The sequence below is a fragment of the Nannospalax galili genome, unplaced genomic scaffold (assembly GCF_000622305.1).
Source record: "Nannospalax galili isolate Female #2095 unplaced genomic scaffold, S.galili_v1.0 scaffold95, whole genome shotgun sequence".
Taxonomy (NCBI): domain Eukaryota; kingdom Metazoa; phylum Chordata; class Mammalia; order Rodentia; family Spalacidae; genus Nannospalax; species Nannospalax galili.
In genome coordinates, this window is record NW_008342393.1 from 2,242,975 (window position 1) to 2,264,439 (window position 21,465).

Consider the following 21,465-nt stretch of genomic DNA (forward strand, 5'->3'; position numbering starts at 1 on the left):
GAGGGGAGCGGAGCGCCGGGCGCCGGGCCGCGGGGGTCGCGGGGAGGCCCGGGTGGGAGGGTGGACAGGTGGCTCGCCCGGGGTGGCAGCGAGGGGAAGGGTCCGGCGTTGGCTGCCCGCACCCTTCGGACCCGCTCGGCCTCCGCTCCTCAGGCCGCGCCGCCTGCGGAGCCCCCTGGCCGGGCCTGGGGCTCGGGCCGCGGTGGGGGAGGGGGCTGCGTGGTCTTGGCCGGGAGAAGGGAGGGGCGACAATTTCTGTCGGCCTAGCCGGAGGGGTTTAAAGGGCTGCTCTTAAAGGGGCCGCGAGAGGGACCAGGGCCGGCGTTGCACCCCCTCGCGAGCCGCCTTCCCTCGCACTCCGCGGGGCCGCGAGGAGAATGCGGAGGAAGGCGGCCGAGGTCAGACGGCTGGGGGAGACGGAGCCCTCAAGTGCCGGTGGCCTGAGGTCGCGGTCCGGAGTGGGGGGGGGGTGTTGTAAGCGGCAGCTCGCGGAAGAGGGGGAGGGGTGGCGTGGGCAGGAGAGGGTTAAAGGTGGGGCCAGTCCTACAAACACGCGCACACACTCCTTACTCAGAACTGATTACCCGCGTCTCTGTGGCATTTAGATGAGGCTGGGGGAAGGAGGGGGGGAGGAGGTGTTGGGCCTGCGCCGGAGCCCTGTGTGCACACCACATCCTGCAGGGCAGCCTGGGGGACTCGGGGACCCCACTGTCGGAACCCGTGCCTCCTGGCCGAGCCCCCTCGCAGAGGCGCACACATGCTTCGGCGCGAGCACACACCTCAGACATTCCCATAGTGCCTCACGTGATACTTGGCCGAACGTCCCCACCCTTCCCACACGCTCACGCACGCGTGCTCACACGCGCGCACACAGCCCCGGGCTGCTCCCTAACTGCGTGCTGACCCCCATCCTCCGTCCCGCAAAGGCGCTCATTGACGGCGGCACACCTACACTCATTCACAGACACACACTCCCCCCACATGCCAGCCACACATTCATAAACAGGCCGGGAGAAGTACACACGCACCCCCTCGCGCCTACTCGTTCGGGAGCCCTGAGTCATTCCTGCCCCCTCCCAGGACCTCCACATTTTCCTGAGTGCGGGCACACAGGGACAGGCTGGAGTCTCCTATAGTGGTTCTCCTTTCCCCGGCCCCCTAGCCCAGTTTGCTCCCTGTGACACTCAGGCAAGAACTTCCTGTAGCTCCCAGGTCAGAAGCCGAAAGCTCCTGGACGGTTGCCATAGCCCCCGTGCGAGTGGGGGAGGCACTTCCTTTTCCTGAACTCTGGGATCCTGTGAGAGGAAGGGAGGAAGTTGGGCAGGGGCCCTCGACTGAGGCCGGGTTGATTGGTGGGACTGGCCTTCCTGAACACTGGCCGGCCTTAGGGAGAAGCTGGCCTGTTAGAAGCTTGGGATGGGAACCGTGGCGGCTGGTGAGGTATTTGGGGAGGGGGGCGGTCTAGGGAGGAGACAGTTGAGCAGTCTAAGCAGGCTCTGGCAGTACCAGTGCTGCCAGAGCAGTCCTCCCTCCACAGGTCTCCTGGGTTCTGGAAAGGAGCCTTTCCCTGCCGCTGGTGTGGCTTCCTTGACCCTGCTTATCAACTGTCCTCCAGTCTGCTCGGTCTTCATCTGGTTCCAGCTCCTTCCTAGATGCAGTGGCAGCAGGAGAATGGGCTTAACCCTCTGAGAAAGAGTTATGGGACACACACACACACACACACACACATGCCCCCACCACCACCCCCAGCTGAATCTTCCAGGCTGCTTCTCAGCCATGGGGTGCTTCAGGCCAGCATGAGGGGTTTGGTAAGAAGCCCCAGGTGTCCTCTTCATGTTGTTCCTGCTCTCCTAGGCAGCCCAGTGTGGGCTGAAGCCCTTACCATGGAGTCCATGTTTGAAGATGACATCAGCATCCTGACCCAGGAGGCACTGGCGCCCAGTGAGGTGTGGCTAGATGGTCCTGGAGATCCCTCACTGGGAGGTGACATGTGTTCTGCCTCTCACTTTGCTCTGATCACAGCCTATGGAGACATCAAGGAGCGACTGGGGGGCCTAGAGAGGGAGAATGCCACTCTCCGCCGTCGCCTCAAAGTCTATGAGATCAAGGTCAGAATCTGGAGGTGATGGTAAGGGGGAGTATCAGTGTTGCAAAGCTGGGATGGCACAGCCAAGATTCCAAGAATTCAGAAGAGGCTGTCAGAACTTGAGATTTTTCCTTGAAAATGTGGCTGCCCTGGATGTGAGCTCTGAACACTCAGCAGCCATTGGGGGTTGGGGGTGCAGCTTTGAAGTGGTTGATCCCATTGGAATGGGCAGGGAGAGAAGACTTTGAGGCAGGTTGTGGGGTGGGGCATGGAGCAGTCAGGGCATGGGTGGGAGCCAGGCTCCAGCCCTCTGAGGACTGCCCTTCCACAGTACCCACTGATCAGTGACTTTGGAGAGGAGCATGGCTTCTCTCTGTATGAAATCAAGGATGGCTCCCTGCTGGAGGTGGAGAAGGTCAGTCTGCAGCAACGGCTCAACCAGTTCCAGCATGAGGTGAGCTCTTGGCTTTGACTTCCCTGCCCACCCTGTTCCCTAAGCTTCCTGCCCAATTGTTTCTAATACCCATTGCCTTGCCCCCCATCCCCACCATGGCCTCTGGCCTTTGATCAGAGGAGGTTACTGCCCTCCCTAGTTTCAGCTCTTCCTATCCTGTTGGAAGTGGGGTCGGGGAGGTCCAGGGAGCCAGTCAAGGATGGACCTGACACTGGTACACCATCCAGTTGCAGAAAAATAAAGAGCAGGAAGAACAGCTCAGGGAGATGATCCAGGCTTATGAGAAACTCTGTGTGGAGAAAAGCGACTTGGAGACGGAGCTGGGGGAGATGGTGAGGTCCAGGGAGTGTGTGTGTGTTGGGGGGGGGGGGCGGTTATGTACCTTGTATGTGTGAGCATTCCATACCTGTGATTGTGAGAGGCCCTATGTGTCCTACCCTGCATGTGGTGTGCACCTCACCTGTGTCCATGTATCCTGTGTGTCTGTGTGTCATGCAGAGTATGGGTGACTATACACCTGGCTATCCAATGACCCATGAGATGCTGTATGTGTGTAATTTAGCTCTCATACTATGTCAACCTATACCTATAGTACTATGCCTGTGAGGTGGTGTGAGGGCAGAGGTGCCCAGTACTATCTGGGACTTCTGGATAGGTCTCACGTGAGTGTGGTCAGAACTAGCATGTGACCATATATATACAAGTGTGGGGGCAGGCATCAGCATCAGCATCAGGAGCATGGTCTCCATCAACTCCTAGCAATGACCTTGGTTTAAATCATTTAGCCTCTATCCCTCCTCTGAAAACCAGGGCAAATACTAACCAACTCGTTGAGCTGCCGTGAGGGTAATGGGGCATTCCTGTAAAACTGCTTTCCTTTAATAGTTTGTGTGGCACTTGCTGCATGCCAGGCACCGTTCTTATCCTCTACACACACTTACTCATTTTAGCTCTTGCAACAATCAGAAGAGGTAGGCGTGGTACTGCTATCCTCTTTTATACATGAGATAGAGGAAGCCTACAAGTGGTTAAGTCATATGCAAATGGTAGTTATGCTCCTGAGGGGGTGGTAGTGGCTGGCCACTGTTGATGCAAGTGTCCCTGTGTGTTAATGACAGAGAAGAGGTATTTGCTCTGATCTTGCCAGGGGAAGTATCCAAAAACATCTGCATTGCAGGTGTTAGGAGAGATGGCCTCATGCCTTCGGCCAGTTGAATGTGAGTGTGGGACATTCCAGCAGCCTCTCCTTCAGTCTGGGGCATGATGACTACTCAGCATGGCGGAGTCATGGGTTTTTAGGAGCCCATAGGGGCTCCTTGGCCCTGTATAGACCCTCAACCTTCTGCTTCCCCTGCAGCGGGCTCTGGTAGAGACCCACCTGCGACAGATCTGTGGTTTGGAGCAACAGTTGCGGCAGCAACAAGGCCTCCGGGATGCAGCCTTCTCCAGCTTGAGTCCCCCACCTGCCCCTGCCTCACCCTGTCCTGACCTGGACCTGCATTACTTGGCTCTGAGAGGGGGACCTGCCTTGGGTCATGGTGAGAGCTCAGTGATTCTCCCCCTCCCCCTCCACACACCCTTCCCAGTCCCAAGTCTCTTAATTCTGACTCACATTTCAATATCATTTGGCACCCCTAGCTTGCCTAGAACCTCAATTCTCTTTTTTTTTTTTTTTTTTTTTTTTTTTTTGAGACGGTCTCACTGTGCAACCCTAGCTGTCATGGAGGCATGGTCTGCCTGCCTCCCAAGTGCTGGGATTAAAGGCATGCACCACCACGACTGCTTTTTGTTTTTTTGAAATACGGTTTTATTGTGTAACTCTCATTGGCTTGGAATTTACTACATAGACCAGGCTGTTCTTATACTTAGAATAATCCTCTTGTCTCTGCCTCCCAGTGCTGGAATTACAGATGTGTGACACCATATCTGGCTCATTCCAATCTCTTAAATTTTTTCCATAATCACTTCATCCTTTCCATCTGTTCCTTCACCTCAACCACTCTTAACCACAATTTCTGGCACTGACATACTTTGGCTATTCTGATCATTGCAATTCTTGAGTATGCCAGCAGAGGGCGTCCCCACCCAGAGTCCCCTGCCTAGATTACACTGATTAGTAGAGGCTCCTGAGGATGCCCTAGACTTTTGGTTCTGGCTTGATATACTTTCCAGAGACCGTATCATTTTTCTCCCATGGTCTGCAGCAAAATTGAATCGGTAGTGAGCCCATGCCTTGTTTCCCTCTTGTAATAATATCTCCCATCCTTGGGTTCTTTCTGGCTCCTCTGGGTACCTCAGGCTGCAGTCCCTACCTGTTTCACTTTGGGAAAGTGGGAGTCTGTGGAGGCAGCTGGACCCTGCTTGACATTGTCTTATCTCCTGACAGCAGGCTGGCCTGGCCCCACAGCAAGCGTGAGTGTGAGTGAGCTGGAGCGGAGGCGGCTAGAAGAGGCTCTGGAGGCTGCACAGGGGGAGGCTCGGGGGGCTCAGCTCCGGGAAGAGCAACTCCAGGCAGAATGTGAAAGGCTACAGGGAGAGCTAAAGCAGTTACAGGAGACCCGGGCTCAGGTAAAGGTGCAGGGTGTGAGCTATGCAGAGCACAGAATGGCAGAGAAGGGTCTGGACAGGGGTGAGGCTGGGCTCTGACCGCTTGCTTTTTTCCTCAGGATCTGGTCTCCAACCAGTCAGAATGTGACATGGCATGGGTGAAGAGAGTTGGGGACGATCAGTAAGTCACATCTATAACCCTTGCCCTCTTAACCCCCCTTAACCTGGGGAGCCAGGGCTTCTGAAGTCCCTGTCTGCTTCTGCCTGCATCATTTGGGAGGCTTCTCTTCCCAGGTCTTGGGGTGTGATGTTTGGGTTGCTCATTGCTCTGCGACCCTGTTACAGGAAGGGGAGGGGCTCGATAGTGTTCAGGTTCTGGGATATTCCCTGTGCTTTTTCTGGGACCAGGCCTGTCTTTTCTCAAGGTGCTGGGCTGAGAGAGATGTACTCAGTGACTGTTGTCCTATTCTGTGTTCTCTGATGAGTTTTCTATACCAGGAGCAAGATTTAGTAGGTGGGTTCATCATCCCTCCCTCCCTCCCTCAGGAGGAGGAGGGGATGGCCTCCCTCATTTAGGATTTGGCCTGCCTTGTCTGTTCATTCAGAAGGGACAAGTCCTCGAGATGGGCAAGGTGTAGAATGTACCTTGGAATCCCCGGGGGTGGGGTGGAGAAGGAGCTGTGTCTGAGGAACCTGGCAATGGGGCCTTGGGATGTGCTGGGCAGTGAAGGGGGTGAGCAGGAGTAGAGCCTGGTGCCTTTCATACCTGCCCTTGGATTCATGCTTTCTTATTTTCTGAGAAACGGAGCTCAAGCCTCCTTCTGTTTAAGTCCTCTCTCTTGAGATGAGGTGAGTGGCACCTGTTCCCTATGGAACTGGAACTGGAGAAGACTGACACCCAGAGAGGCAGAACTAACCTTCCATTACAAGGGATACCTAGTTCTCAGAATCCCAGGGATCCTCTCTTAACAAGTTTCCTCATCTTCCTCCCAGCATCTGGCCAACAAGGGTACCCTTGCTTCCCTCTCCACCCTGGGGTAAGGGCCTGGGTGGAGCTGTGATAGCTGGGAGGGTGAGAACCCAGTGTGTGGGACTGTTGGGTGGGACCCCTCCCTCAGCTAGGCTGCTAGGGAAGTATTGGGGGGCTTTGTGGAAAGGGGCCACCCTAGCTTGTGGCTGGGGCTTTGCAGACATCATAGCTCACATGTTCCAATCTGGAACTCATACATGCATACCTAAATTGTGTAGAATCCTTGCTTATCCCAGAAGTCACACAAAAGGTCCACTTAAAGGTTAGTGAGTCAAACTCCTTACAAGACCAGCAGTAAAAGCTCCTTCATTTAATGGAATTGCCAGGGACGATATCGGCAATAATTACTTGTGCTTTGATCCAGGGAGCCTTTCAGGGCTAGGGAAGAAGGACTTTGCTTTCCTGTCTTTGCCTTTGTTTTTCTGGACCCCAGATTTCCTTTTCTGGCTCAGTGGTCAGTCATTGCTGTGGGATGTGAGAGGAAGGTGGAGTAGAGAATGGGAAGGGTCAGAGGAATGGTACATTCCTGAGAAGCCACGGCTGCATTATGAGTGACAGATAATCCCTCCCATAAGGTGCTTTGGAGGTTGTATCGTCCATGTTGCTCATTCTGGGCAGAGCAGTCCCTTCTCCCCAACTAAGGCACCTGCCCCTCTAGGCCCTTTGGCCAGAGGTACCTCAGGCTCCTCCTGGGCTTCCTGTGTTGCAGGACTCCTGGATCCCTGCTCCATTGTCCGTCAGTCTATCTGCCAGGCCTGCCTACTCTGTCCAGGCATGCTTTCCTTAGCCTTAGTGCCTCTGGACAGTCCCAGCTTGGCAGGATCGGGTTCTTAGAGGAAGTCCTCACTCCCGTGGTAGTTTTTTCTTATAAACTCAGCCTTTTTGGTAATAGGTGCTCCCCAGGGCTCCCTCCCACCTAAAGACAGTGCAGTCACCTCTTTTCAGCTCCTGTCTCAGCAGCACCCCCTCCCCTTCCCTCTACTTCCGCTGATTCCTTAGCTAGTGGGAATTTTACTGATGGGCTTTTCCAGGAATGAAATGCTGGGGTTGGGATTATCCAGGCGAGTGTGTGTGTGTGTGTGTGTGTGTGTGTGTGTGTGTGTGTGTAAGTGTGCGTAAGGTGAGGGGTCAGCGCTGGAGTCCAGCCTGCTTCTGGGTACAGATCTTTCCCATCCTGAAAGGCACCTTTGGCCTCAGCTTGTTTACTGGGGCAGCCAGGTTGACCACAGGAATCCTCACCATTAAAATGCCTCCCTTACATAAATTTTGCCTCTGTGAATGCCCATCCTTGTGCTGTCTGCCTAGGAGCAGTCCTTAGAGGCCGCCCCAGCCCCTGGCTTACAAGCTGTTACCACCAATGATTCTGGGCAAGTAGGACCCAAAGCAGGCCAGACCCACCAGGTTGCCATTCTCCAGGTCTGACCTGTAGGCAGCATTCCCTTGAACAGCTCAGTCCCTGGTGGTTACAGTCCCAGAAGAAGAGCAATGATGAGGAAAGAGGTGGCAGTGAAGTCCACTGTTGCTCCTGAGGATGTTCAGAGAGGGCCCCAGCCAAAATGGGAAGGACAGAATCCCCGTGCCCTCCTCCCCTCTGAGCATGTGGTTTCTGGGTGGGACTTTGAAATAATGGCCAGTGCTGGGGAGCAGAATTGTGGGGTCACTTTAAGGGTGATGAGGGCTCTGGAAGGAAAATGGGGACCAGTGATGGAGAGGTCTCATTGGTGAGGGGGCTCAGTGAGAAGATGGGGCTCAGTAAGGGTTATGGGAAAACCATAAACTACAGGCCTTTTTTCCCAATGTGGGGGGCTCAGGGTTGCAGCCTGGGACCTTTTCCGCCCACCGCTCCCGCCCCCCTCTCCCCGCCCCCCTCTCCCCGCCCACAGGCCTTTGCGTGGGCTGTGGTTAGTGGTGGGGAAGTGTGAACTCAGAGAGAGAGGATGGAAACTCTGCACGGAGGTCAAGGGCAGTGTGGGGTGGGTCAGGACGGAAGTCGGAGACCCCCTCGTAGGTACCCTGAGCTTAGCCTTGTGCCCCAGAACCAGTGGGCCCAGGGCCTCCCCCTTCATGCTTCTCACCACCCTCCCTACTTCCTTTCTTTTAAGTCTCCTTCAGCCTGACACCCAGTGTACAAAGAATTAACCCCTGAGCACTTGCAGCCTCAGGATGCCCCGAGGGTGGGAAGAGACTCTCTGCTGGTCTCGGGGATTGTGGGTTTTGAAACAGTCGCTAACCTTATGCCTGCCAGCTGGGCCAAAACTGTGAGCCACCTGTCACCATCTCTCCTCATAGGAGACAGCACCTCTCCCCTCTTTAATAACCAGATGCTTTTGTGTTTTGATTTGGTTTTTGTTTAAGACAGAGTCTCCTGTAGCCCATGGTGTCTTGAACTTGCTATGTAAGTAAGGATAATGTTGAATTTGTTCCTTCTGCCTCCACTTCCCAAGCACTAAGCTTAGGACATGTAGTACCAGCCAGGTATTTTTTTTTGTTTGTTTTGTCTTGTTTCTTTGAGACAGGGTCTATGTAGCCCAGGATGGCTTAAAACTCACTATGTAGACCAGATCACTTATGGTGATCCTTCTGCCTTTGCTTCTGAGTCCTGGGATTACAGACATGAGCCACTACATTTAGCATAAACTAAGACTTAAGCTGGCATCCTAAAAAAAAAAGACTCAAAATGGGCTTCCCCATGCTTGCACCTCCCCCCAGGCACTCCTGGGATTCTGTCTGTGCTGCCCCTGCAAAGATTCATTTTACTCTCATAAGCATGAGATGCTAAGTTTGGGAAGCAAAGGGCAGTGCAGATGCCAGGTAGGTTCTAGCAGGTGGGGTGACAGGGCTGTGTTTCTCTGCTCAGGTTGTTCTGCAGGCCCTTTATAAGAGGGTGACCATGTGATTTGTTGACCAAATTGCATCACTTTTGAAAGTGAAAGGGGGCACTAATAATAAAAATGTCGGGGCAACTAGTGTGAACAGGGACAGTCCTGGGCAAATTGTGGCCTCTGGTTCCTGCCCCACCATGAGCTGTCGCATCTGGGAAACTTCTGGACACAGCAGCCATCTTGGCTCTGCCTGGCAGAGGTTGCCATGAAGAGCTTGGCTCTGGGGACCCCAAGTTATAGCTGGTCGAGGAGTGTGAAGGGCTCAAGGCTCCGGAAAGGAAGTGGTGGAGCACTGGCTTGTTGCAAAGCAACTTCCTCCCCCCTCCCCAGCCCACAACCTCAAGTCTGCTCCACGGCCTGGTGCCTGTGGTCTCCTCCCTGAGGGTCGGGTGCGCGGGAAGACTGATGCTGGGTGTGCCTGTAGGTGGGTGGAAAGTTTGGCCCTTAAATTCCCCCACTGGGTAAGGCAGCGCTGGGGCAGCCAGGGGCAGATAATGGTAAGGATGGAAGGACTGGAAATGCTGGATTTCTATTTTCTTCCCAGGTCTTTTTCAGATGATAGTTCTGACCACAGGACAGCTGTAGCCCTGAATCCTGTCCTAACCCCATTCTGAGCCATCTCTTGACTTTAACCTTAACCCCAACTGTGTCTATAATCGTGGCCTCAAAAGCACTGCCAGCTCCATACCTAGTCTAACCCTGACATTGACTTTATTTTTCATCCTGACTTTAAGATTATGTTCAAGTTTCATCCTATCACTTGGAAGTTCTGACCCTAAATTCTGGCTCTATTACACCCTCCTTGCTCTGATGCAGCGGAGTCTGGGGGAACCTGTGTAGCTCAGAAGTAGTTTGAGGCAGAAAGAGGCTGAGGATACTTAGGGCTTTGATCTTCTGGATTGTAGTTACTTTATCAATAACAGTAGAGACAGTTGCTTCCAGAAGGGCTTTTCAGATTTCCTGGATAAGTCAAGGAAAGGTAGTCATTTGCACTATGGCCCCTCTAAAGGTGCCTGCCATCTCAGTGGACTGAGATGCCAAGAGCAAGTGTTTGAATCTGCTCAGTGCCACTACCGCTCTGCAGCCTTGAACCAGCTCCTCATCACCCTAGTCTTTCACTACCTTCCCTATTGGCTTCTTCATTCTTCCCTGGGCAGGAATGGTAGTTTTCTGGGCACCTGGGCCACTTCTAAGAGCCCCATCCCCTTCCTCCTCTTTCCCTTCTCTCTCTGCATTCCTGGTGGTTTGAGAGGTATATGTATACTGGTCAGTAGCCTGATTGTTGGCATCTAGGTGCTTCTATCTCAGCAGTTCTGCCACTTCTGACCTTTAAGACTTAGCTGAGTTTTAGCAGGGAAGAGCACTGGCTGCTCTTGCAGAGGACCTGGGTTGAATTCCCAGCTACCTCATGGCAACTAACAACTGTCTATAATTCCAGTTCCAGGGGATCCAACATCCTCTTCTGGCCTCTGTAAGCATTGCATGACATGGGTGCACTTACATACATGTAGGCAAATGTTCATACACATAAAAAAACAAAAAGACTTGACGTGTGGCTTCACCTCTGTGTACCTGTTTTCTTACCTATAGAGAGGAGGAGGAGATGATAGTGGCAATGGTTGTCATAGGGTTGTTGTAAAGACAAATGAGCTTCCTAGGGCGCTGCCTGGCCCGTGGTCAGCACTCATGCACAGCATCTGAGATTCTGTTCTCCCTGATCCCTCCCAGGCTCTGACTCAGACCTTCTCCCTGTGATCTCAGTAGTCTGGAAGCACCTCAGTACAGCCGTGTGCTGCCGCTCACCTGACCTGTTCTTCCCAAAGTCATGATGGTGAAAAAAGCTCTCAGGTGTAGCCAGGAAGCGGAGTGTGTATTTAGCCATGTGCACATGTGAGGCTGTGGGTTGTGTTGTGGAGATTCTTTTTTTCCACTGAACTGGCAGTGTTTTCAGTGAGACATTCAGGTGCTTCGCATATTCAATGAGTAGAGAATGTGAGGAGAGAGATGCCTTAGGAAAGGGCAGGTCGCATAGGCCAGATGTCAGGAGGAGGTCTGAGCTCCACTCTGCATTGAGTTCTTTGTGAGGATGGCCTGGGGGCTGTTGAGAGGGCTGTGTCTGCTTACCTCAGGCCTCCAGTGTCAGCTGGGAGAGAAGCTGAGGATTCTGGGCTAGGGGTTTCCTCTTCCCATGTGCCATAGTTCCATCTGTTTTACTGCAAGGAGAGGGCTAGATGCTGGCTGTGGAAACTAGGGTGGCTCCTGATAAGGGAGGAAGGGCCAGGAGGGATAAGGGGAGCCTAGGGAACAGAGTGTGACAGGTGAGATCTCCTAGGTAGGGTGTGAAGCAGATGACCTGTATCTGTCACCTGAGATGCAGCAGGGACAGTGAATGGGAAGAGAAGCTGTGGCTGCATTGGCAGAGGGTGACACTATCATTGCACTGTCCAGAGTCCCCTCTGGCCCCCACTGCTGAGTGGATGGCATGATCCTGCCCTTCAGAAGCCCCTAGTATGGCCAGGGATATACGTCCTGCCCTCAGTCAAGATTGAAGCTTCCTTGAGGAGGTCCCCAGTTTGATGTGGAACATACCTCAATCTCCCAGTCTGATGGAAAGATGTTATTTCTTCCCAGAGACTCAGTGATGCATTTAGCAAACAAGGAGCCTGAGATATGGTGGGATGGTGGCCACAGGGCCTGGGTCATGATTCCTAGGACCTCTCCTTTCTTAGAAGATTGGTTGTAAGGCCTTGCTTTTCCTAGGAAGTGGGCTTAACTCCCAGGTGCAGCTGGATTAAAAATAGTTTTATGGGGCTGGAGAGATGGCTCAGCAGTTAAGAAGTTCTTGCAGAAGACCCAGGTTCGAATTCCAGCACCCACATGGCAGCTAACTATAACTCCAGTTCTAAGGGATCTGATGGCCTCTTCTGTCCTCTGAGGGCATTGCACGACACAGGTGCACTTACCTACATGCAGGCATAACATTCATACACATAAAACTAGTAAAATATTTTAAAAACAGTTTTATGCCATGCCCACAGATTAGTAAGCAATAACCTCTAGGCCAAGAGTGAGCAGCACAGTCATTACCTGCCTTCCAAACCCTGGCCTCACCGCCTTGCCTCTCCTGGTAGGCACATTATCTTCTTCACGGTCATCACACCTGTACCCCTACCCTTGCTGCTCCATTTGCATGCATCCCCTTGCCCCAGGAGATCCACCTGGAATGGCATCTTCCACTTCCCTCCAGCCCCAGCTTCTGAAGTTCCTAAGTTCCTTCTGCAGTTGGAGAAGTGGGAGGAGAGGGAGGGGGAGGGAGAGCCAGCCCTCAGAGAGATCTCAGGCTCCTTCCAAGCCTAGAACTCAGATAAAGGAAGGTTCGCCATGACAAAGCTCAGAAGGGTTCCTGAGGCTGGGGCAGTAGGTCAAGGGGAGAAAACAGAGGGGCAGTGCTGGAGTGATCATTTCCATGGTGTATGCTCAGAGGAAGAGGAAAGGACATGGTGAGATACCTTGCTAAACTTAGGTACCTTGCTAAACTTAGAGACTGTCCCAGCTCTGAAAATGTAGCTGTTGAGGAGCCTAATTGAGCGGGAAAAGCTGGACAGAGGCTTAGTTCAGTATCCACTTATTACACCTCTACTGAGTACCAGGAGCTGGGAATAGAAATACAATAGAGTCCCCAATAAAATTCCAGAGCAAGGTAGGCTTTGAGAAATAATTTGGGTTGGGTAGCACACCCTGCAGGTTTGTAGTGCCTAGCAGCTGCACATAAAGATGTGTATGGAAAGGTCAGGATGGATGTATACAGCAAGGGGTCTTGAGAGGTGTGGAGCTGAAAGACCTCCAAAACAGCTTTGAGATAGAAAGAGGCAAGAGCAGTGGGCCTGGAACAGTGCCCATGGAGCTAATCACTTGACACCTCTGCTAGGCTGGGGGCTGCGTTTCCTTAGGAACCAACTGGTCATAGGCTGTGCAGTACTAGTGCTTAATCGTTTCAAGGTTGAGGATGATTTTCATGGGTCCCCCTCCTCCACACACAAATTTAGTTTTATTTACTTAGGTACTGGGACAGTGGCCAGTATTGAACCCAGGGTCTCACACTTGCCAGGCAAGTGCTCTTCCACTGAGCTGCATCTTGAGACCAGTTTTTGCTTTTTATTTTGAGACAGGATCTCACTAAGTTGCTCAGGTTGAGCTTGAACTTACTTTGTATCCCAGACAGTCCTTGAACTCCTGAATTGGCCTCCTAAGTGGGAGGAGGGGGGTGTTACAGCTTTGCATCAGGCCCCTGCCTGTTATACTTTTAGTATGAACTCTGAGAAAACTTTGCAGTGATAAAAGCTACTATAAATTCAGTACAGCTTTTTTTGTTTATGAGTGTATTGCCTGCATGTATGTAAGTGCACCTGTGTGGTGCAGTGCCTGTAGAGTTCAGAAGAGGGCAGGATCCCCTGAAACTAGAGTTACAGACAGTTGTTAGCTGCCATGTGGGTGCTGGGAATCAAACCCAGGTCCTCTGCAGGAGCAGCCAGTGCCCTTAACTTCTGAGCCATCTCTCCAGCCCCAGTATATATATATTTTTTATGAATTTGTTTTGCCATCAGTTTCTGTACTGATTAGGAAAAGCATTCACATACACCTGTATGAGCTATGTTCAGGCCACAGTGGGTTTCAGGGACCCCTTGGAATCTCTCTACCCCCATCCTTGCCCTAGGTGGGGAACCTCTGCTCCAGTGTGGGGATTGGTCTCTGGAAGCAGAGGGAGGCTCCCTGGAAGAGGTGACTCTTGAGGCAGAGAGGACTCCTGCAGGTGGAATAGGTGCCTAAGATGCAAGGCAGAGCTGGTTCTTTTCTGCTGCTGGGGTGGAAGAACAAAATCTTTTCTTCCTCACCCCCTGCCGTCTGACCTCAGGGTGAATTTGGCCCTGGCTTACACCGAGCTGACTGAGGAGTTGGGCCGGCTTCGGGAGTTAAGTTCCCTGCAGGGGAGAATCTTGAGGACCCTGTTGCAGGAGCAGGCCCGGAATGCAGGTGAGACTGGCAGGGCAGGCCTCCGGGTACTGGGATGTTTGGGGCTAGGATGCTGGGTCCAGCTGTCACCTTCCACTGACTGGGTGGGCCCAGGACCGCTGTTCGCCAGTTCCCGCGACTTCCCAAACACACCCAGGCACTTTCCACTTCTCCACACCGTCGCTCTCTTCCAGGCCAGAGGCACTCTCCGCTGTCGCAGCGCCACTCCCCGGCCCCTCAGTGCCCGTCGCCTTCCCCGCCTGCCCGAGCGGCACCTCCGTGCGCCCCGTGCCAGTCCCCCGCCGCGCAGCGCCGCTCGCCCGTGCCCCCGTGCCCCTCCCCCAAGCAGCGCCGTTCGCCGGCCTCCACCTCCTGCCCGTCGCCCGTCCCGCAGCGCCGCTCGCCGGTGCCACCGCCGTGCCAGCTCCGGGCTGAGCTCGAATGGGAAGTCCCGGATCGGGTCCCTGGCAAAGAACCACATTGTCCCGGCCGCCGCCGCCGCCGCCGCCGCTGCCGCCGCCCGGGGAGAGGACGCTGGCCGAGCGTGCGTACGCCAAGCCGCCCAGCCATCACGTGAAGGCCGGTTTCCAGGGCCGCCGCAGCTACTCCGAGCTGGCGGAGGGCGCGGCTTACGCGGGCGCCTCCCCGGCCTGGCTGCAAACCGAGGCCGCCACGCTCCCCAAGCCGCGCGCCTACAGCGAGCTCTACGGGCCCGGTAGACCGCTCAGCCCGCGCCGCGCCTTCGAGGGCATCCGGCTGCGCTTCGAGAAGCAGCCTTCGGAGGAGGAGGAGTGGGCCATGCCCGCCAGCCCGCCCAGTCCCGAAGCGGGCACCATCCGCTGCGCCTCCTTCTGCGCGGGCTTCCCTATCCCAGAATCTCCAGCCGCCTACGCCCACGCTGAGCACGCGCAGTCATGGCCGTCCATCAATGTGAGTGGGCACGCTGCTTCCCTTATCCCCCCACCCCAATCCGCGACTTGTAGTGGAGAGCCGAGAGCCTTTTCCTCTGGGACCCGCCCTCCCCAGGTGCAAAGCATTCACTAGTGATAGGTACAGTGCGAGCCACCGTAGTTTATTTAGTATAGGTCGTTTCACTTCCCTCTCCCACCGTTTCTGGTTGGCAGGAATTGGGGTCTACGCCAGTAAGACTTTTGTCTAATTCTGCTAAGAGTATGATCCTTAGAATGATAATCCTGGCTTTGATTCTGACTCCACTGCTTAGTATCAATCTGTGGGCCTCATTCGAGTTGTTCTCTCTGATCTTTGGTTTAAGGAGGACGATGTTTTTACCCAATTACCTTAGTAGGTTTTCAGGAGGCAGTGATCCCAAACCGTGCTATTATAGTGATGACCAAAGGATTGGGATCCTAAAGAGGGCAAGACATGGACCCACACAGGGGCAGGCCTGCCTATCCACTTCCCTCCTCCAGGCCTCAGAGCCCTTGCTGTTTTCTGTCTGTCCTGGAAGACAGCCAGTCTCAGGGCTCTGTCATTTCACTAAATAATGATTTTGCTGAATGTAACAGCTACCCCTTGCCACTTGGAAGGACCAAAATACATTCCAGAGTCAGACAGAAAATTATTTTGGGGTTCATTGTTTGCAATTGTCCAGTGCTTTGAGTTATCTGGAGCTGTATCTTAGTCACTTTGGAGGCATGTCTGGGTCTTGGTTTCCCTCATTACTGGGGAGCCCTGGCAAGCTGAACAGTGACTCTCATACACACCTGTGCCCTGGGACAGGGGAGTAGATGCTGAGCTGGTGGCCAGAAGGATGTTGCTGAAGAAAGGATATCTGAACCCCTTCTGCATGCTGCAGCCCTCCATGTTGTGGGTCCTAGGAAAGGGCGGGCTGGGATATGGCCAGACTGTAAGTGACTTTCTTCTCTCCTCACAGCTGCTGATGGAGACAGTGGGCTCTGACATCCGCAGTTGCCCCCTCTGCCAGCTGGGTTTCCCTGTCGGATACCCAGATGATGCCCTCATCAAACACATTGACTCCCACCTGGAGAACAGCAAGATCTAGGGCGCCTCCCCCCCCAACTGGCTGTTACTCTGCTCTCTCTCATCAGCTCCCCCCAAACACTCACTTTGAATGCTGCATGAATCTCGTGGGGGGGCCCTGCCCCTTGCGGTCCCCAGATACCTCCACTAGCTACCAAGTCAGTGTGCGTGCCGTGCCGTCTTCCCTGATCCAGGCACCACTCAGCTCTGACTCTTTCCCGGAGATCAGCCAAGACTTCCCCCCTATCTTCCTGGTTACCACTAAGGGGGTGGGGATCTGGGCTGGGATGGGGAGGACACACCCTCCATCTCTCCTCTGCCTTTCTGTTCTTCAACAGGGTTGGATCCAAGAATGAGTAGTGCTTAGGCCTAGGAGAGGGGGGAGGGTATCAGGAGCTCCCGGTGCCTCTTCTCAGATGTTCATATTTCCTGGGCTGTGTTCTTCCAGGGAACACCTGGTAGGGTCCCAGAGCCTGCCCTGCACACTGATGCCAGCCCTTCTGACTTCTGTCTCATGACCAGCGTGGGGCTCATGGCACTGGGTAAAGGAGGCATCATGTTTCTTGGTAGTCTCTGCAGGCCAGCCTTGTTCTCCCCCCTCATCCCACCCTGGGGAACAGGGAGGGTGGGAGAGGAGTGGGAGGACCCTGCAGGTCTCAGATGATCTAGCCCAAAGAGGCTGCCTTGGGGCTGGAACTCCTGGGCCATCACCCTCAGGCCAGGGAACTGTCTGCCAGCCTCCCAGGCATGGGCCCCCCCCCTGGAGCTCCTGGCACTAAGGTGCAGAACATCAAGGCAGAAGCCCCTGAGCTCCCCCAGTGCAGCTCCTGACACTACAGGTGTGCTGGGGCCCATATGTGACCCAGCCTTTCTTAGCTGGGTGGGTGTCATCAGCCCCTGCCTCCCAGGTCAGAACCTGAGAATGGGCCCAGGGTGCTGTGGAGATAAACTTCAAAAGAGCTAACACCCTTCCCACACCCACCTACCCCCCTATATTCCCTCTGTGAAATCTACCTCAGAGTCGTCCCCTCAGAAGGACGGGGAGCAGGAGGCTGGGGCCCCAGGCTGAGGTGGGAGCCTCCCAAGGGAGCCTGCTGCCCACAATGAATCCACCCCTCACTTCAAGCCTCCCTGGGGCCTTGGCTGGCCAGTGGCAGTGGACACCACTGTCTATCACATGTGCCATTCTGATCCAAATCTTCCAGGCCCCCTCCCCATACCCCTCCTTTCTCTGTGCAAGGGGACGAGGGGTGTGTCATCAGGGAAGGGGCCAAGGACTCCAGAAACACGTGTCATTGTACCCTGAGTGTTCCTCGGAGAGGGGACATGGGGAAGGGGGCTTGGAGAGGGGAAGGGGGGCCTATGCTCTCTGAACAAGTTGAAAAGTCCAAATAAAACTTACCTGTTCCATCTGCGCTCAGCCTGTGCCTCCATGGATAGGGTAGGGTGTTAGCTAGCCTTCACTTGGAAGCAGGTCTTGGAAACTCTCTTGGGGAACCACAGCCACTGGGGAGCTGGCACTGGCAAGTATGGGTGGCCCACATTCTGGGATTCTACTAATGCAGACATGCTAGCCCTCACAGGTAGCTTGTGTCTTTTTTCAATTCAGAACAGGTTTTAAGGCAGCCACCTGACCCTGATCAGGTACAGTGGCTCTTGAACTTTCCTTCCCAGCAGGTCTGGCCATTGGAGGTTTTGTTCTAAAGCCCTGGTGGGGGATGGGGAGGTTTCATTGATAAGTAGCTCCTATTTTTCTCAGATAACCTTGATTATGTGCTGGGGCGCTTGAACTTTCCCAGGCAGCAGGACTGGCCAGCAGAGGTTCTAAATCCCCTGGGGAGGTTGTCAGTGAACAATAGTTAATGTTTTTTATCAGATAATGCTGAATGCCAGGAGCCAGGCTGGGACATCACAGAGGAAGATTATCTATGTTCTATGTCCTCTTGGGTCTAAGATCAGAGAGGGGCCAGGCTCAGCTGCAGCCTCAAATACCCTACCCCTGGGAGGTCAGAGCTGGGTCATGAACTTGTGACTTTGCCCCAGCCTCAACTGTGTCCTCAATCTGCAAAAAGGGCCTCATGTACTTCATTCATCAACTCTGGGTGCCCTTCATTTCCACATGGCCTTTTTTAGCCAAATGTTCACTTTAGAAAAGGGACTTAGGGAGGACTGTGGGTATAGCTCAATGGTCGAGCTCTTGTCTGCTATGTACAAGGCCCTGGAGTTTAATCCCTAGCACTGGGAAGAAAAAACAGACAGGACATGGAAGCAATTGCTCATCAGTGGCTTGAGACTCAGCTCTAGACCACAGCAGCTGTCTCTCCCCATTCTATACCAGGGTTCAATCTCCCCAACTCCTGCATTGTAATAAACTGCTACTGTCTGAAGGCCAGACAGTAGTGTCAGGAAAGGTAAAAACCACCTCACAAACATGGTTCCCAGCCCTGAGAAAGAAGGTTCTAGAACCTCTGGCACATGAGTGCTCAGTGACCCCTGTGGCTATGGTTTCTGGATCCAGGTCCTACTAGATCTCTGGACGCACTTGCTAGGAACAGTGGACTAAGGGATGGTCTAGGGCATCAAGGCATGGGAAAAACCTGTCTTGAGAAGAGGCAAAGGAGGAGCTGGCATAGACACCGGCAGCCCAGGTAACCTGAACATGGTCCTTGAGTGTGCCTGAGGTAGGAGGGAAGCCAAGTAGTCTGCCCAGACACTCTTGTCATCAGGGTGAGGGGAGCACGAGGACAGAGGGTGCAGATTCTGGCAGCTTGTCTCCCTGATTTCTGGGGACTTGGGAAAGCCTCAGGTACAGGGCAGAATGTTGCTGGGGGTTGGAAGAGAAGGCAGAGAAGGGAGAAAGAGGCAGCATGCCTCCATCCATCCAGGTCCTCTCAACAGCCACAGCCTTTCATCTGATGTACCTGAGAGGAAAGGACTGAGGGGTAGGAGAGCTGGGAAGCCTGTGATCAGATAGGACATTTTGCTACTCCTTGCTCTCCGGAGTCCAGAGGAAGCTCAGGAGGAGCCAAGAGATGCAGGTTTGGAGGACAAAGGGATTGTCATCTCTAGGATCCTGAGAACAGGGATGGGGTGGGACAATTTTCACTCGAGTGAGGTAGAGGGGGAACTTCTGAAAGGCTAGAAGAGACTCCTGGGGGACCCACTTGCTCTCCCTAGCACAGGCACAAAGGCACACATGGTAGGGGTGGAAATGAGGACTTTGCAGAGACCAAATCAGCTTCGGTGTATCTCCATATGCCAATTACAGGTCAGTGTCACCCAATATCCGCTTCAGTTTTGGTCCCCTGCACCCTGAGTTTCCCCATCTAGAGGTCCCAGGCCATGCAGACCCTAGCCCCTGTGCTGGGTCTCTGTGCAGGCTGTGCCCCAAGATCTGCTGAGGAGGGTGACAGCTCTTTGAGAAGCTGGTGGCCTCTGTTGGAAAAAGCTGATTGCTGACAAAGGGAGGGGTGTGTGGATGAGTGAGCCATGTTAATAAGAAACACCTCAGTTGATTAAGACAGAAGGGGCAGGGTTTTTGCTTAGTGACATCTTTATAGGGTAGGGGGAGCAGGATAGCTTCCCAAGTCCCATTTCTTCTTCAACAAGAGGAAGCACAGAGCAACTCTGGCCATCACAGGAAGAATTGAGGTTATGAATAATAATGATACATTAAGAGCAAAGGGGGACCTTGCTGGGAGAGGTGGGATGAGGTAACTGACAGAGATGGAGGTGGGGGATGAACCCCTCCAGCACCCTTCTCTTTTTCCTGCCCTTCCTCCACTTCTGTGACTTGAGAGATTCTCAGGGCTGTGGATAGTTCCCCAAGTCACCCAAGTTCCTGTGAGATCTAACTCCATCTGTAGGGGGCTTTGAGATGGGTATTCTGAAAGCCACTGGCCCTGCCCTAGCGCAGCCTGTGAGGGAAGCTCTGGTTTGAGGTGCTGGTCTGTGGCACTCTGTTGCCAGGACACAGCTCTGTGTTCATGACCTGAGGCCTGGTAGGGCCGAGAGCAGGAGGGGCTCAGGGGAAGGGGGGAACCTGGAGGTTCAGTCTGTGCCTTGTCTTTGTGACTAAAGCAGATGCCCCTGGGAATGTAGCCCCCGACCTGCAGCTTCAGCCACCCTCTCTGCTGCATTGGCCAAGTGCAGGGCCACCAGGCATTTCTCACAGATGTTCCAGACCACTGTGAGTGTGGGCACTGGGGAAGGCAGGGAGGAGCTGGGGGACAGGATGGGTGTCACCAGCACCTCTAGTACCTCCTCATTTGCATTGCCACTGACACCCTTCTTGACCAAGAAAATGGAGCTAGAAATAACAAGGGGGGGAAAGTGGTTCCCTTGGGGGGATAACTTTGAGGGGGCTCTTTCCCTGCCTCCAACTCTCTCACGGTGCTGGGGGCAGGAGGTCAGCCCTACAGCTGGCCACGGACAGAGGAAGTGCACCCACTGTTGCTCATCCACCCTCAGACTGAGCAGACACCCCATTCTATCCTCTCACTCAGCCTGACACCGCGTTCCTGAACCTACTTCACACCCCTACCCTGTAAGCCTTCTCCCTGGAGACCCTCTTGGGACTGTGAGGACCCTAACCCTGCCCAGCTGGGACGTAGCTTCTGCCCATGTTCACCAGTCTGTGACCTGCTTCCCCCATCAGACTGAACCTTTCCCAGGACTTGAGCCTGAATCTCCCTTATCAACTCAGGAGCAATTGAAGGGGCCATTCTGTACAAGAAATAGACCAGACAATAGTAGAATTTGTGGTTAGATTCTATGACAACATAAATCAGAGTCCAGTGGGAGACCCTGTAGCCTTCGGCTGTGTGGTTGGAAAGCAAAGAAGCCTTTCCCCCCTGGAGCTCCCAGTTCTGATAGAAGCCAGCTTTATTTGGAGGTTTCCAAATGTTGGGCCTCACCTTCATGAGATCCTTAGAGGAAAGGACCAGGACTGCTCTAGTTGGCTTGCACTTAAGAGCTCTACCTCTGAGCCCCAGCTTTTTATCCCTTGACCCAGAGACTTAACCTAAACCTTCACCAACACATTTGATGATCCATTTGTGTGCCTTAAATTTACTTCTGCTCCCAATATGAGTAGGAAATCATGCAACAGTCAGGGCTAGGAGGCAGGAAATGGCAGGCAGGATTGGTCAAGGCCGAGAAGCTCTCTCTCTCTGGCACAAGGGTCCTGGAACCCAGGAGGGTGAAGAGGTGAGGGTGCAGGCAGAGCAGAAGGGCCTGGCAGGGAAACCAGGTCGCGAGAGACAGCGGGGAGAACTGTGAACACACTGTGGGAAGGAGCGAACAATGAGCTGAGAACTCCCTCCACTCCCCCCTCCAGAGATGCTATTTTGGGGGGAGAGAATATATGCAGTGCAGGGGCAGTGGGGGAGGCTGCCAGCTTCCCCAGGGGTCAGCCAGCTGCTTGCTGCTTCAACTCTCCCAATCATCTTCATTG

General features: G+C 53.9%; 1 protein-coding gene across 1 annotated transcript; it reads left to right on the forward strand.

The window, feature by feature from the left end:
- Window positions 1–88: 88 nt before the first annotated feature.
- Tbkbp1 (TBK1 binding protein 1) lies at window positions 89–17,424 on the forward strand. Its single transcript, XM_017799461.2, is given in 11 exon segments — window positions 89–1,695; window positions 1,855–2,108; window positions 2,418–2,540; window positions 2,768–2,872; window positions 3,898–4,078; window positions 4,927–5,108; window positions 5,207–5,268; window positions 13,912–14,030; window positions 14,204–14,494; window positions 14,497–14,939; window positions 15,904–17,424. Coding segments are annotated over 11 exon segments (1,932 nt in total). The 5' UTR covers window positions 89–1,652; the 3' UTR covers window positions 16,033–17,424.
- The last annotated feature ends 4,041 nt before the right edge of the window (window positions 17,425–21,465 follow it).